General features: G+C 37.0%; 1 protein-coding gene across 1 annotated transcript in view; it reads right to left on the reverse strand.

The window, feature by feature from the left end:
* Positions 1–15,957, reverse strand: part of LOC139938064 (serine/threonine-protein phosphatase PP1-gamma catalytic subunit A) — a 48,112-nt gene that overhangs the window by 21,835 nt on the left and 10,320 nt on the right. The window contains exon 2 of the mRNA XM_071933434.1: positions 9,026–9,157. Within this exon, the coding sequence (XP_071789535.1) occupies positions 9,026–9,157 (132 nt within the window). The remainder of the gene's footprint in view (positions 1–9,025; positions 9,158–15,957) is intronic.

Below are 15,957 nucleotides of genomic sequence, written 5' to 3' on the forward strand. Positions count from 1 at the left end.
GCGGGTCACATATTAACGACACAGGTCAAAGCAAATTTTTTTAAACCATGGAGGTAGAATTGTTATCACCGACCTGAGATTTGACTAGTTGACTTTTCTATAACAAAGGTGTTAGACAACAGACGAGTTGAGCTTTTAAAGGATTTTTTTTTTTTTTTAACACAAAGCACAATGTCCACAGATTTACACCGTTTAAAGATAATGATAGTAGAAAGTGACCTTAAAATATTACTTGCTGAGGTGCTGTAGTTTTTGAGAAATGAGTAAAACAATGCCATGAAAATGTTTTCACTTGCTAAAATAATGTTTGTCTCATGATAACTGAGACGAAAATTATTTTCATGACATTGTTTTACTCATTTCTCAAAAGACACAAGACTGCCAAAGCTGTTCGGTCGAAGTTTACTGGTCCGGGGCTAATATAACTGGGCCTGTGGTCCAGTGTTAAATTCGAGGCCCTTAACATTATGCACACTATGTAAAAGTACAATATGCAAGTGGGCGATTTCGCGGTTACACGCATTATGTTTTAGAGTGTCCTTCATCATTCTCCATTCTCTGGTTGCAAGACTAATTTGATTTGAGTGTTCATCTTTTGTAAACCTTTTGTTCATCTTTTGATCATTACGGTGTATTTTATTTATAACACAAAAGCAGAATACCCGCCAGTCGTGGTTACTTTCCGTGCGACAATAGATAAAAGAAACATTGAATGCTAGAGGTCGCTTTGGAACGATGCACTAGCGTGATATTAAACGCCCTCTATTGGTAAAATCTACGCGAACCAGCAATAAACGCATTGAGACAAGACTTGACGTGTCACGTGGGAGTTTTAGGGCATTTCCAGGTGGCGCAAATGCGAGGGCGAAGCGCATACCGTCGGCGTACGTAGCTCAAGCAACATCTGTTGTTGTGCAATCTCGAGATTGAGCAGCGCAATTAACAGATTGCTAGCTTTACGAACTCGCTACTGTATACGTCGGTCCGTGCAATACTAGAACTGCTACTATCAACCATGGATCAACGACGTATTTTCCTGAAGAAAATGTGTATTTTCTAATGCTTTATATCAAATGTGAAAACATTTTAGAAAAAGGAAACTTACAACCTTAAAATCGTGCCGTATTTTGTCACATGGGAGTGGGATCGGGGTTGTTTTATTTTATTTTGTCTGTAAATTTTATTTGTGTACGTCCGATCCGACCAGACCATAGTAATCATAAACTGAGTATGCTATGCTAGTCAAACAAATTGAGCTCCTGGACAATCTAAGAAGAGTGATTTTTTAGTTGAGCTCCTGAGTATTCTCAGGAGAGCGATTAAAAGAGCTCCTTCTATTTCTATAAACGAAGGTCTGATAATCCCCAACATATACCACAAAAAACTAACTCCAGACGCCTAGAATCGCTTAGATGACCCCCCCCCCTTCCCCCCCCCCCCCCCCCCGATTCCATCGCCATGGTTGCCATAGGATGTCGCAAAGTAATTCCACCTAAATCACATCGTGCTTGTCTACAAGGCCTTGGATAGTGGCAGGAATATATTGTTTTTAAACTGTTTGCTGGGCCCATCTGACCATTGTATACAGTGTAATGGCCTTGGTAACATGCGTTACATTGGTAACACGCATTACAAAGTAACACGCGTTACGGTTTTTGGAGACTCATTGTGAAGTGGTGGTTAAGAATTTATCTATAGTTTTTATTGTTTTTACATGAGCCCATACTAGTAGGAGGGAAATTATAAGTTGCAGCAATTGAAACAAGATTATTTAGTAATTATATTTAAAATAGTGTATTTTGGTAACACGCTGAAAGTACCTCAAACCAAGTATTGATACAAGTGTACATTGAGCTGTATTGAAATTTTACAATTTATAAAATCGTAAAAATTTTACTTTTTCCCCATCAAAATGCACTATTGGAAGGGAAAAAAATCACAGTTAACAATACCCAAACAGAATTTTAAAAATTCCCCTGACACTTGGACGTGTTTGGAATGATATAAAGATAAACATTCAATAATGGGAGCAATTTCATTTTTCTAAGAAAATTCAATCTTTCATGGAATTCATCGCCCAAGACAATGCAAACAACATGAAGTTTTATTTTTAATATTGCATAACAAATCAATTTTTTTAATAATAAAAATTAGGGGTGTGTGGGTGGGTCAAAAACATCAACAATTTTTAAGCGGCCTCTAATGTGCCTTGCACTGCACCACACCACGTGTCGCTCAGTTGCCGATACTATCCAGGGCTCGAATGTGGGAGAAAACTCCACAAGACCGCAGGGCTTGTTTCTCAGATTTTTTACTGAACCGAATATTTTTTTTAAGACCAAAGTTTTAAATTATAAGGGGAAAAAAGGTAACGCAATAGAACAGCAGGCCTTTTTTATCCCTTAGGAGGCGTTTTTGGCTGTAAAACCCAATTGAGAAATTTCCACATACCTACTTACGCCATTCTCGCTGCCACAAAAAAGAAATATTCCGATTTGACAGGTTAAATTACCACTGAAACACTGCAACAGACAACATTGTTTTACATGTGCATCAAAAAAAGGTCGTCAAAAAAAAGATCGATCGAAAATTTGACAGCAGTGTAGTCAGAAGCTAATCACTGTTGGTCGACATACTGAGCAAGACGTTTAGAAACAAGACCTTACTTTTAATCCATGCAACACAGGGATGTGTGATGTTGCAACTAGACGTCTTTAATACAAATTCAACACTCATTTGTAAGGTATCAGACTTCACACATGGTCGGTGGTATACGAAGCACTGTACAAGCGTAAAAGAGTTAGAAACCGTTTGTTATAAAATGATGGTAAGAAAGATGTTTTTAAAGTAGAATACATTGATCTACACAAATTTGCCTCGAAATTGCGTGGTTTCCCTTTTACTTTGCGAACTGGCACGGTCGGCCATATATGGGAGTCCAAAATTTGACTCCCATAAATGGCCGACCGTGGTAGGCGACGAGGTAAAAGGAAAACCGTGTAATTTCGAGGCATATTTGTGTAGATCATTGTATTCTACTTTTACCCATCTTTCTACCCATGCATTTTATAACAAACGGTTACAAACGCTTTTCAAAGACCAACTCGACCGATCCAAGGCAACGTGTTCCTTTAAAACGTTTATGCAGTGCGAATATTTATGACGTAGGCCTGATGTTTTTTCAGCGCTGCCATATCACAGAGCGGTATCCATCACCTCGATCCCACGGCTTTTCTGGTACTTGAATGAACTGGGTGTTGCCGTGCCCACGCGTGGGTGCGATGCTGTAGGGGAAATTCCCTTGGCCAGAAATGACCACGTTGTTGGGAAATGTCGGACCATGTCGAACGCACTGAAAATACGGGTCCACTACTTGTCGTCAACTCGATGCCAACTCGCTTGGTGAAAAAATTATCTCTAAGCGGCAAAGCTGTCGGCCGCCATCTTGCTTTTTCACTATTTCACAGAGCTTGTACATCATGGACAACAGAGGGTGCTTTCCTGCATTTGGAACTGTCTTGGCCCAAGGCGTAATGATCGGTACCGCATGCTTAATTATGTACCGTGCTTCGTGTAAATTGATCATTGACGGCGTGGTAAAGACTAAACCTTACCCTTCCATCTGCATTGGTCATGTTGATGGCGAGTCGACGAACACAAGCGAACGGACTGTGAATATTTACGTAACATGCACGTGTATAGTGATGATTGTGAACGCATTGGAATAAAAATAGCGGCACCAGATTTTTAGAGATCGGTGAACACTCCACTCGATTGAGGTACAAATATGATTTAATTGCTTCAGTGCCAGTGACGTAAAACACAAAAATGTAACGTGTTCTGTTTCATGGAAAATGGATGTTAATTCTGTGATTTTCATATCCGCGGTTTGTATCAAATTTATTTAATTTACGCAGACCCTTTTTTTAATTATACATTTATCAGTCATGTTTTGTTTGTCTTCGTCCTTGCGGTAAAACTGTTTTTAAAGTGCTATTGAGCCATTGTTGTCCCCTTTTGTTGTCCCCTTATGCTGGTTGTTTATAATACATGGATAACCTGGATCCTTATGCTGCGTCATAGTAAAACGTTGCTATAAACAAAGCACCAGTCTACTTACAACATTGTGCGACAACGTCACGAAGATTTGACAGTTGCAACGGCTGGAAACACGTATACGCTGGCCTTTTACCGCTTTTGGTTTTTTTTTAATCATTTTTTGCTAATTACGTGACATTTTGATGATTTTTTTTTTTTACAGCAACCATCTATAAATACATTATTTATGATTCTACACCTCTAAATTGCGTAAACGGTGAGCCGGTGTGCCCCTTTAAGTGTAGATTTGTAACATAACCTACAGTTGTGTGTATGTGCAGGGATATGATACATTTCGACACATTTCGATTTATGAAAATAGGCCCTTGCACTTTAGGAACTATGCAAAAAATCGCAAGTGCTGAAACAGAAAAAAAAAAAAAAAAAAAACTTAAACAAAAACAAGACCTGTTTCGCTGCACTTCGCTATGAAACAGCTAATTATCACATTTGGAAACTCCATATGAAGAGATGAGGTATTGCAGCTCAAATACTACGTTTTACATGTTTTAGGTATCAGTATGAGAATCATAAGATGTAAGTATCACCTGTAGTAGTTGATACTATAAGATAATCTTTTGAAGTTATTGTGTAATCACAGTTCTTATTCATTGATCATTCAGATTTAAGATGTTGATTCTATTCGCAAAGAAGTGGAGGTGCGGTTCTTGAGTGCTACTGGGGGGATTGACACATGGTCCAGAGTGGACGACATTGCTTAGGTACCACACCAAAGCATCATGAAAATTCTGGAACCACCAATGATCAATTCTAGGGGTCATCATATCTCCAAATCTACAACTTAAATTTGGTTTTATTATTATGAAAACCCTGTTGCCATAATTTCATCTAACTTAAAGGAACACGTTGCCTTGGTTCAGTCAAGTTGGTCTATGAAAAGCGTTTGAAACCGTTTGTTATGAAATGCATATGTTGTTAGAAAGATCAGGCCTTGACCTCTACAGCGGCCACCAGCGGCCATTGCCCCGATGCCCCAGCGAATTGCCGTGAAGCCCTTTTAAAAATCACGTACCTTACGGCCACTTGGCCGTCGTGCCCTTTTCCATTGATTCCATATTATTATTTATTCGAAAATGTTATGTAATGTTAACATTGTGACCCATTTAGATTATATGGAGGTAAAATCGGAACGTACGATCCCGCACACTAGTTTTCACAATGATGCTTCTGTGCAATAAAAAAATGTGTCGAGAACTTGGCATGGTAACCATATCAAACGTAGTTGAGCTGTTTACTACTAAAAACGCAGCACCAGACTACTCCAATGTATAACCTCGCTACAAGTCCCTACACTAAATTACGCATTTTCGCACTGATTTTGTCTATTGAGATCTGTATTTGTAGCGGATGGGGCGGGGGAGGCGCGCAGCCGGGGCTGGATACAATCTATGTTTTTCCCTTGACTATTTCGCTGGTGTCCAAGGCTTGTACTGAATTAATGTTTGTGACCCACCACTACCAGTGATCTGCCTGCCTTGCGACTTTGTTTTTCATTACCAAATGTTTGTGTACACACAACAAATGTGGAATTGTAAAACGTCAAAATCGGATTATATGGAGGTAACGGCAGAGCCCTAATTTTGGAGATCATCATACTCCATCAAGTTTGTTATTGATTAATCAGCATGCCATCCCACAAAAGATGCAAAAATAAGCAGGAAGGCGACAGGGCTGGAGTGGCAGCAAAGTGCCAACTTTAGAAGCATTTTTTAATTAGGTGCGCCCCTCTGAAGCTAAAGGTTGAGGCCTGAAAGATGTTTCAAAAGTAGAACACAATGATCCACACACACATTTGCCTAGAAACTACATGGTTTTCCTTTTACTTTGTAAACTAACATGGTCGGCCATTGACTCCCATAAATGACCGGCCATCCCCACGCAATTTGAGTATTTTTTACTTGTGTGGATCATTGTATTCTACTGAAATTTAATTTGTACTATTATACAGGTGTAATATTGTTGTACTTTGGGGCAATGAGCACCCCTTTATCATAACTTCATCTACACAAACTGATAAGCCTTTCTTGGATCAAAATTTTCGTGTGAAAAAGTACCTCTTTCTCAGTATTTAGATAAAATCAGGGTCATCAATTAAAACTATAAAATTACTATTAATAAAACAAAACAGGTCCTACCTGTTCGAATGTTTTACAATTATGTTGTCACTAGCCACCGATTAATCATAAAGACCAATTATTTTTTCCCCACAAATTCATTAAAAATGATGGTGTCCATGTTATGTATGTTCACTTGCCACAGTTCACCTCGCCTAAACATATTACAATTAAATCAGTGGGGTTTAACAATTAGTAATAAACAGGTGCTTACTATTCAAATGATTTGAAGCATTGATGTCACTAGCAAGTAAATTCCAATTCATTTTCCCAGCAAATGTACATACAGTTTTGGTGTCCATGTTATGTACACTATACTTGCCACAGTTTATCCTGCCTAAAAATATTACAAATACTTCAGTGTTTTTTTAAACCATGTCTTTTTATATTTAAGGGTTAGTGCAACATTGTAAGAAACATTTTGAATTTGTCGTGCCAAATTTTACAAGCGAATTTAAAATGATAAGTGTAACCTTTTTCGTACATAAAACAAAACTCGTTTTGGGGGTTTAAATTTTTTTTTTTTTTTTTAAACGTCATATTGCATCTATTTGGACATACTTCAAGGACAACTTTGAGGTTCCTGAAAATTCTCTGCTTAGTATGAGAAATATGCTTCAATTGGACACCAAGTTATGTACAGAAAGTTCTTAACATGGCTCACTTTACATGCAGGTATTTCTCTTCTTTTGTAACGCCTTGCTCAAGCAGCTACTTTTTATGATTCTATGGACTGTATTAAACATCCTGACAGGGTAAATTATGTTAATATCTGTTGTCCATTTTTGGTCTATTTTGTAACAGTAGTGTGTCATGTATCATATCCCTGCAGGTATTTTCAATACAATAGTTCAACTTGAAAATTACTGTCTTTTCAAACTGAAAGATGAAGTGCAACAAAACATTGGCTAGCTGAATATTATGATGTTATCTTTCAATTTACAAAAACTTTTTCCAGTTTATAAAAATCACTTTAGTAACACAATTTATTGTTAGCTGAGCTAACTGACGTTGTACTCGATAATGTTGCAAGCACTAAAGAATGCCTCAAATATGTTGTAAAATATTTATAAAATGTGACCAATCGTCGTTTGTTAACGTATACAAAATTAGATAGACTAACTACAATTGTTACTACTGAGAAACCCAATTCATTGAAACTGTTATATAACCAATCATGTCAATGGGGGAAATAGTTTAAGTCAGAGACTAGACTATAAAGTGTAGATCGTGAATACAATGTACTTGCCTTCGGCTCGTACTTTCTATTCACGAATCATACTTTCTCGTCCATTCTCCTTAACTTAATGTAGTTTTTGAGAAAGAAGTAATTTACCACTAAAATATTTGAATTTGATTTCAAGAACTAAATTTTGAGGTCCCAAATCAAGCATCTGAAAGCACACAAAGGTGTTTTTTCTTCCATTATTATCTCGCAACTTGGATGACCAATTGAGTTCAGTAAATTTTCACAGGTTTTATTTTGTGCATGTTGAGATACACCAAGTGAGAAGACTGGTCTTTGACAACTACCAAAGGTGTCCAGTGTAGTGCTGGGCGAATAGTGAAATTTTGTTATTCGGATACCGCTGGCCAACTATCCGAAATTAACCGGATATTCGAATAGTTTTTTTTGCCGCTAGAGGGCGCTGTTCGTTTGTGAATGAGATCTTATGGGCGGATTGATATTAGTTTTAGACAGTGTCACTCGGTTCATTCATAAAAATGACCGGATCTAATTTAAAGATGGCGATTTGCTTTTTCTTTTGATCGCGATTGACTCTACGTGAAGGAAAACTTTTGTAATCTTTGAACAAATTACGTGTGAAATGTCATTGTTTTAACTCTTCACGGAGGTGAGCATAGTTAAATACTTAATTTATGCTGTTTTATGCTGTCTTTTAATAGAAGTCTCATAAGAATTCAGACAAAACATTCATATCAGTTGTCGCCCGACGTCCGCGGATATTCGGATATTAAAGAATATCCGGTTACTCGGTTGTAATTACAGAATTATCCGGTTTGTAAATAGGTATTCGCGCCCTATGCGGATATCCGGTTAAGAAAAAAAAGGCATCCGCGGTTACGGATAGGAAAACCTATTCGCCATTAACCGGATATTCGAATAATTCGCCCAGGCCTAGTCCAGTGTCTTTAATAAAAGATTTCGCTAGTTTTCTTTGAGCACAGACCAGGGATAGTGGGAGAGCACATCTTGCTGTGCTGGTATGTGCTGGTGACAATTAATAGTTTTGTTTTGGGGTAATCATATTATGTTTTCACATTGTAGCCATCCCGATATTCAAAAAATAAACAGTATTTATTGAGTATTTATTAATACCCGAACTGGCAAGAAGTATACTCTTGATGATGACGACACATTTAAGGAAACAATATTTTTTAGGCTTTCATAAAAAAACATTTTTAAAAAGCTTTTTATTCCAAGTTAGAGTTTAGAAAACAAGTATTGTACCTAATATGTTCTTAAAAACTTAAAAAAATATTTCCTCACAAAAGTGAGGATTTACCTCAGGATTGACCTTAGAATGCACCACAGACCCCACATTGTAGGGGCTTTGCGTTCGCATTGTACGTACCCCACGCTTTAGCCCCACCACCAACCTTTATTTTTCAAAGTAGGAGAACACTGCAAATGTTGCGCACAAGAACGGACAGGCTGCCACATGTTCAAATTTCAGCATACAATGGCAGGTTAGAACCTGTGCAAGTTTCAAACATTCTTTTTAAGCCTGCCGTCTCAGGTATAAAAAAAAGAAAAAGCTAACACTTACCACATATTTTTAGGGGTGCCTCTAATTCCAACAGGATTGGTTGACTGAGAAAAATTTCTCTTGATTTTAAACACAGTCCTCTGATCTCTGCTTCAGTTAACTGTACATTCTTCCCTGGACGAGATCCTCGAACTGTGAAAAAAAATATGTAAGACCCTTATCAAATCTTGCAATATCCAGTATCGTTGTGATGGAGTAAAAAATAAACGGTGGCTTATGGTATTGTTACCAAACATGAAAAGTGTACTGACAACTGTTGCTAGGGGTGTTAGGGCAAAACTTTAATATTCATACTTCTATTTGGTTTTATTGAGAACTAGGCAGCAAAAAATTAGCATCATCAAAAAAAGAAAAAAAATTCAGATGGAAATCCAACAAAGCGTTCTGAAAGTGGGCAATTCCATGGTAACTCGTGCTACACTTTATGGTGTCCTTTTCCATACTTCAGGCTCCAGTTATTAAACATATTTGATTTGAATCATAATATTTTGTATTTTGAAATTTAAGTAAAATGCTGTCATACATAGGGCATAGCTTGTTACTTTAATTTTTTTAATTGAGAAAAGAGGGAAAAAAGAAGTGACATCTTCCAGCACAAATCTTTGTGCCAACAGGACATCCAGTGTCAACTGGTTAAGGACACAATAACCATCAAATTGTTGTTTATTTATCCAACAACTTTCAATGTCTAGACTTGGTTTAATATAAAATAAACACACCAAAATCAGCCTTAAATGTTTAATAAACTTTGCATCGGGTTCATTTATAAAGAAGGGGGTCTTAAAATTGAATTGAATTGCTAAAATACATGCATCAACATGTACTTTATGTTTGGACAATTATTGCCAAAAAATTCACAATATTAAATGAAAATCAACAAGGACACAAGTCGGCAGACACAAGTTTGAAACTTCGAAAGGATCTTTGGATAGAGACAACCAAGAATTTTCATAATAATACATAGGATAATTTTAAGAATAATAAATGTGTGCATAGGTAGGAGACAACTTTAAAACCAATTTAATAATAAAAGAAACAAAATGAACTACATAATATCGTTTTTGAACCGGTGATATTCAGTTGGAGAGGGAGGGTTACGTACTGCGATCGTCGCAAAAGTATTTGTGCACAGCACATTATTAGCAGGACTCAATAGTGCAGCTAATGTATCTTCACACGATTAAAACAAATAGATCAAAGCTCCTGCATTTCTCCAGCTCCTTTGTCGAAAAACAACAGTTTAAACGATTTAATATACCTTGCAGATCTATGTTTCTTTATAAATAAACAACTGTTTGTTCTTACTTTCGAAGTAGAAAACATCAGTTTAGTTATAAAATCCCAAGTCACCGTCGCTCAGAATAAACAAATCCACACACGTGTGTGACTGTATGTCAAAACAACCATGTACATGTAGTCTGGTTCGCCAATGCCTTAGGGGGAGAAAGCCACAGTCTCAGAGACATGCGTTTTTATTGGCTGTTGAATTTCCATATAGTGTGTAAAAAAAATTTTCATTGGTCGATTTTGTTCTTCTGCGGTGTGTAAAACATCATGGAAGAAAATGTTAGTCGCCGGCGGAGATTTCTTATTAGTTTAGCATCGTTTTTCTTGCGGTAAAATTGATTAAATATGAATGGTTTTAAATTTAAAAAATCAATATTTTTGTATCAAGCTGAATGTTACAAAATATGCATCGCAAATTGGATCGCAAAATTTGCGATACACTTTTTTAAATTGCATAGCAAATCATCCAAATTGCATCGCAAATTGAGGTGCAATACAGGCAAAATCGTTCCCTGTGTTGATCACATCGCCAGTGCAGAACTTCAACATATTTTCGGAAATAATTTCTTCCATGGATATATTTGTTAGCAGTGAACTCATTGAAAATGTAGTAAGGGACACTAAGGGCAAGTAAAAAAAGAAACATGTTCAGCGTCCGGGCTTCTAAAAAAAAAGAAGGAGTACGGGCTTTTTATTTTCAAGATGGCCGCCATTCTTTTTAAAATTTCAAATATCAATTGTTTTTTCAATACATAAAAGAAACATGTTGGACAATACATTGAACATATAGAGTGGTTTTACTTGCTTTTTGTCAAAGAAAAACTGATAAAAGGCAAGATTTATAAAGAAAGATAAATATTAGTAAATGATAAGCGAAAGTTTGAGTTGGTTGATGAAATGCCTACTTATTAACAAAAACTTCAAAAACTTTATCCATCAAATCCATCCACGTTTAACGAGCTGCCATTGGGTATCAACCACATCTCGGGCTGTATGGACACCATGACAATTTCCCAAAGTCCCCTGCAGGCAATTTTGGAGACTCAAAGAAAGAACAAACAAAAAAACCTCGGTCATCTACCCAACATCCATCCTACAAAAAGAAGGGGAAAAAATAAAATTATTTGTATCCTGTCGCAACTCTTTCATTACTTTTCCTACAAGAGGGATCGGACTGCAAATGCAATATTCAAACTGGAAAAGAAAAAGAAAAAAAACCCGTCTTGGACGACATTATCCCTAAGTGTTGGCCCTAAATATTACTTTTTTCTTAAAAAAACATTTTCATGAATTAGTGTAGCGGTTCCGTCGTTAAGAACTTCGTTAGCAATAAAATTATCGAGATTCAACAATTGGAAGTGCACAGAACAATACTAGGGTAATTCCGTGTCATTTCAACATGCTTTTGGACCTGACCCTCACGGATTTAAATGAAATTCGGTGTGCTGATTGGACTCCCTGAGAAATGCCCAAATCCCAAATTTTATGTAATTCGGATCATTATTTTGAGAGTAGGGCTTAAGGAGCTTTTGACTAATTAGCATGACCTGCTATGTTTGGACAATCATATCTCCAATCTCCAAAAGTAAGGCACCTACAGAGATAATATTTACATCATTTTGAAGCCCTTTGACATGGCCCACATTTGATAACATAAAATCAAAAAATTGTCACGCACCACCGAAAAAATACGGACAAATTTGACCTTTGACCTTGATTTACGAAAAATGAGTATTTTTGAAAAATGTCATGACACGGCGAAACGCGCGGATACAAGGGTGGGTTTTCCCGTTATTTTCTCCCGACTCCGATGATCGATTGAGCCTAAATTTTCACAGGTTTGTTATTTGGTATAGAAGTCGTGATACACGAAGTGTGGGCCTTGGAAAATACTGTTTACCGAAAGGGTCCAATGGCTTTAATGAGCTTATCTTTTTCATCAAAAACCTGTATTTTTGGTAAAACATGCATAAACGTAGTTTTAAGCCCCGAGACAGGCAAAATAGAGAAGGTGCATAGGCTTATTAAGTTATCAGACAGCCTATATAAACCAATAATTATTAAAAATAGAATTTTGAAAAAATAAAATATTAGAACAATTAAAAAATTGGGCAAAGGTTTCCCTACGGATGGTTAACCCAATGAAACGGGTTTTGTATGAAAAGGATATTGATAAATCATATCTTAAAGATATTGATAAATCGTATCTTATTCATATAGAAACCCTTGGTTTCAAGTAAAAAACTAAATTAATTTAATTTCAATGAAGAGGACAACCAGTTATCCCAAAAAGTTTCGTTTCTTGCATTTGGGGGCATAGGCTTTAATTATCTTACAGGCCTCAAATTTCCCGGCGGCCACGACGGCCATGGCCGCCGGTGCCCTTCTAACTGGCCGTGGTGCCCCGAGAAAATTGGACGTTTTCGCGGCCAAAAAGGCCGTGCCCTTTTTCTCCGATGGCCGCCGTGCCCTTTTTGAGATCAAAATTTACGTTTTGATACCGTCCGTCTGTGTGCACATAAAATCAAACACTTACATGTACATCCTATATTAATACACGCACACAGAGCGCGGTCGGTTGAATGCTCATCACTAGGAATTGAAACGGACGGCATCATGCAGTGCATGTGTGTGTGTGTGTGTGCGCACGATGCAGAACGAACGACAGACGTGCATCCATACACATTGTGTACTCGAAGTTTATACACGGGCCGGATGTACTTGCAACGACCATTTGAGAACAATCGCACTGGTACTCATCTTGCAACACGCGTACCCACGCATGGTTGTCCATGATGGGTACCAGCTAATCACAATTTCGGTTTCATTCGAGTTTGGGCGTTCGCCTAATCCACTGGTATTGTGCTTGTTCACTGGTACTCGTACATGTTTGTGCACGTGGGCCATGTTACGTAAATCACGCATCATGTACATGTCAGCCATTCCGTATTTGCGCTTCATAGTAAAAAAATTAAAATGCTTATTGTTGAAGTTTTTACATTTATTTTGAAACAAGAACACCTAGTGCTTCTTCTTTTAAAAAAAATTTATAAAAATATTCTTTATTGTTTTTGCGACGGCCTTGGTAATGGGTAAAAAGTGTACCCAAAAGTCTGAAAAATCCTTAAAATTCAGGTTTTGAAAAAAAAATCATGAAACAATAGGTGTTCGGATTTAATCATTATGTATAAACAACAAAGAGTCATTAGTAAGGACAGCCAAAATTGAATATGCCTTTTTGAACTATTAACTTTTGAAAAATGGGAGTTAATTTTTACCCTCGTTTTACTGTCACGCGAGTCACAAAAAAAATGATTATAGTATTTTTTATATTAAATACCCTCAACATTTTTTTTCTTCTCTCATAATAGTGGTCTTTTCAAAGGGTCTTTCAAGAATTAATTTGTTTTTTTTTACCTAGTCCTTCTACTTTAAAAAAAAAACACCCTCGAGTTTGTCACGCGAGTCACGGCAAATGCACTTAATGCACGTGGTTAGCAAAAGCTACCAGAGTATTCTGGCATGTCTGGGGATGATGTCTATGGAATGTTACAAAAGCACCCCAGCCCACTGGAACATATTACTTTGCCCCTGAATTTATAAATTTTTGTTAGAACAAGGAATTATTACAGTGTAAAAGTATAACTTGGCACACTGTCAGCAGATCATGTTAAACTACATGTACCATGTGTACACTGCATACTGCACTGTACAATGTGCTCACATCTGCATAATTTACAGGCATTATTTAAATAATACAAGGAATGATAAACTTAAAACAAGAACTTAAACAAAAATATTTGATGAAACTGTGTATTTTAAGACAGTATTCTTAAGTTAGATTTGGAGGGGGGCATCAATAAAGAAATTACTTAACAGATTTACATGTACATGTACTCAGCCTAACACAGTCTAATGCCATTATAACTTGACACAAAAATTTGTGGTTTCTTATCAACCTACTCTGCCAAGCGCAGTGAGAAAAAAGTCTTTTCCCCAATCACAAAACAATATAATAATTTCTAGTAAGGGTTCTCTCTATGAGTTTGAGTGGTTCTAAAAAGAACTGGTGGTTTAACAACTCAACGTTTCGACCAGACAGTGTTGTTAAACCACCAATTCTTTTCAGAACCACCCCAACATTACCACGTTTAAGTCAAAGCCTGTTTAGATTATTTTGTTGCTTCAGGTGTTTCTTCCTTTGATGAAAAGATTCAATTTTAAGTTCTGAGTGTTCTGAATGAAATAAATTGTTCTTGTTATGCAGTATCCTGTTTAGTTATTGTATATTTTCTCACTTGTCACGCGAGTCACAAACTTCTGTCACGCGAGTCACGTTGCATTTAACAAATTTTCAATTTTTTAAAAACTTTTTATTTTATACTTTTTATTGTATAATATAGTGCTTCTGTTGTACTTAAAAAAAAAGTGATCCGGAACTAAAAAGTTCCTCTGAGTTCTCACGACTGGGCAATGGCATACAGGGATGCAACACCTTTCATTTCCTCTAATAATTCTTCTGAACTAAAACAAATCATGAGATTTATTATTTTCTAATTAAACCCAACACTATAACTTCCTATGATGCCATTTTCTGCTTATTCATCCAAATATTTAAAATATAAGCATCTAAAAGCTGTAATGCGAGTTACCATGTAACGCGAGTTACCATAGGTAACGCGAGTTACCACCTGTTTGATGCAGTTTTTCAATACAAATGTATGGCCCATGCGTGTTTTAGGGCAAGGTACATGTACTACAGTAATAATATGTAATATAATTACAACACACTAAAACAAAAGACACAATTGTGGCCTACATGGACTGGTATCATCAAAAGAGTGTCAAAGGAGTGTCAATCTGGGCATCAGTGGCCCAGCATCGCAGTTCGAAAATCGTTAGGTGTAACCATTGTACCTCTAAAAACCTAGCACATCAACCAGATCGAGTGGAATTGTTTTGCTACATTCCACGGGAAAGGCCCAGTGAATGATTGGACATTCAACGAAGCGTCATGTGTGGAGCAAGGTTTCAACACGTAAAGCCATTGTGACCAATGCTGTGACTTTTGTTGATGCAACAATTGACATGAAAATGTCAATGTCCATGAAGTGACATCAGAAGACATCCACAAACACAATCAGTCACTGGTCTTGAACTCTGTGTTTGATAAAGCCGAACAGATCACTGGAATTACATGCATGCACTTCTCTGAAGATGTAAATGGAGCTACTGTAGCACTACTTCTCTCAAAAGATAAGCATCCACCAAGGAAAGACATGACGACAGGAGACGCATTGATTCAGGTTGGGGACTGGTATGCTGTGAATTATGAGGACATCCTTTTCCCAGGTGAAGTCATACAATTGGAGAAGACAATGACTTTCAAGTCTCAGTGATGGAGCCAGCAGGAAATAAATGGAAATGGCCTTTTTCAAGGGACGTCATCTTCTATCGGCTCCGCAGTATGATGGTGAAGCTTAAGAAGCCAGACATACACGTAGCCAACAATCGCTACCACTACAAGTTTTCAACCAACTTTTGAGACTTTACACATGATGTACAACAAATGTACATATAAATGTACAGGACATTGTAGATTTCAAATGAAACAATGAGCAAACATGTAGATCATTTACCTTTTC

This window comes from Asterias amurensis, chromosome 6 (genome assembly GCF_032118995.1).
Source record: "Asterias amurensis chromosome 6, ASM3211899v1".
In the NCBI taxonomy this organism is placed as follows: Eukaryota; Metazoa; Echinodermata; class Asteroidea; order Forcipulatida; family Asteriidae; genus Asterias; species Asterias amurensis.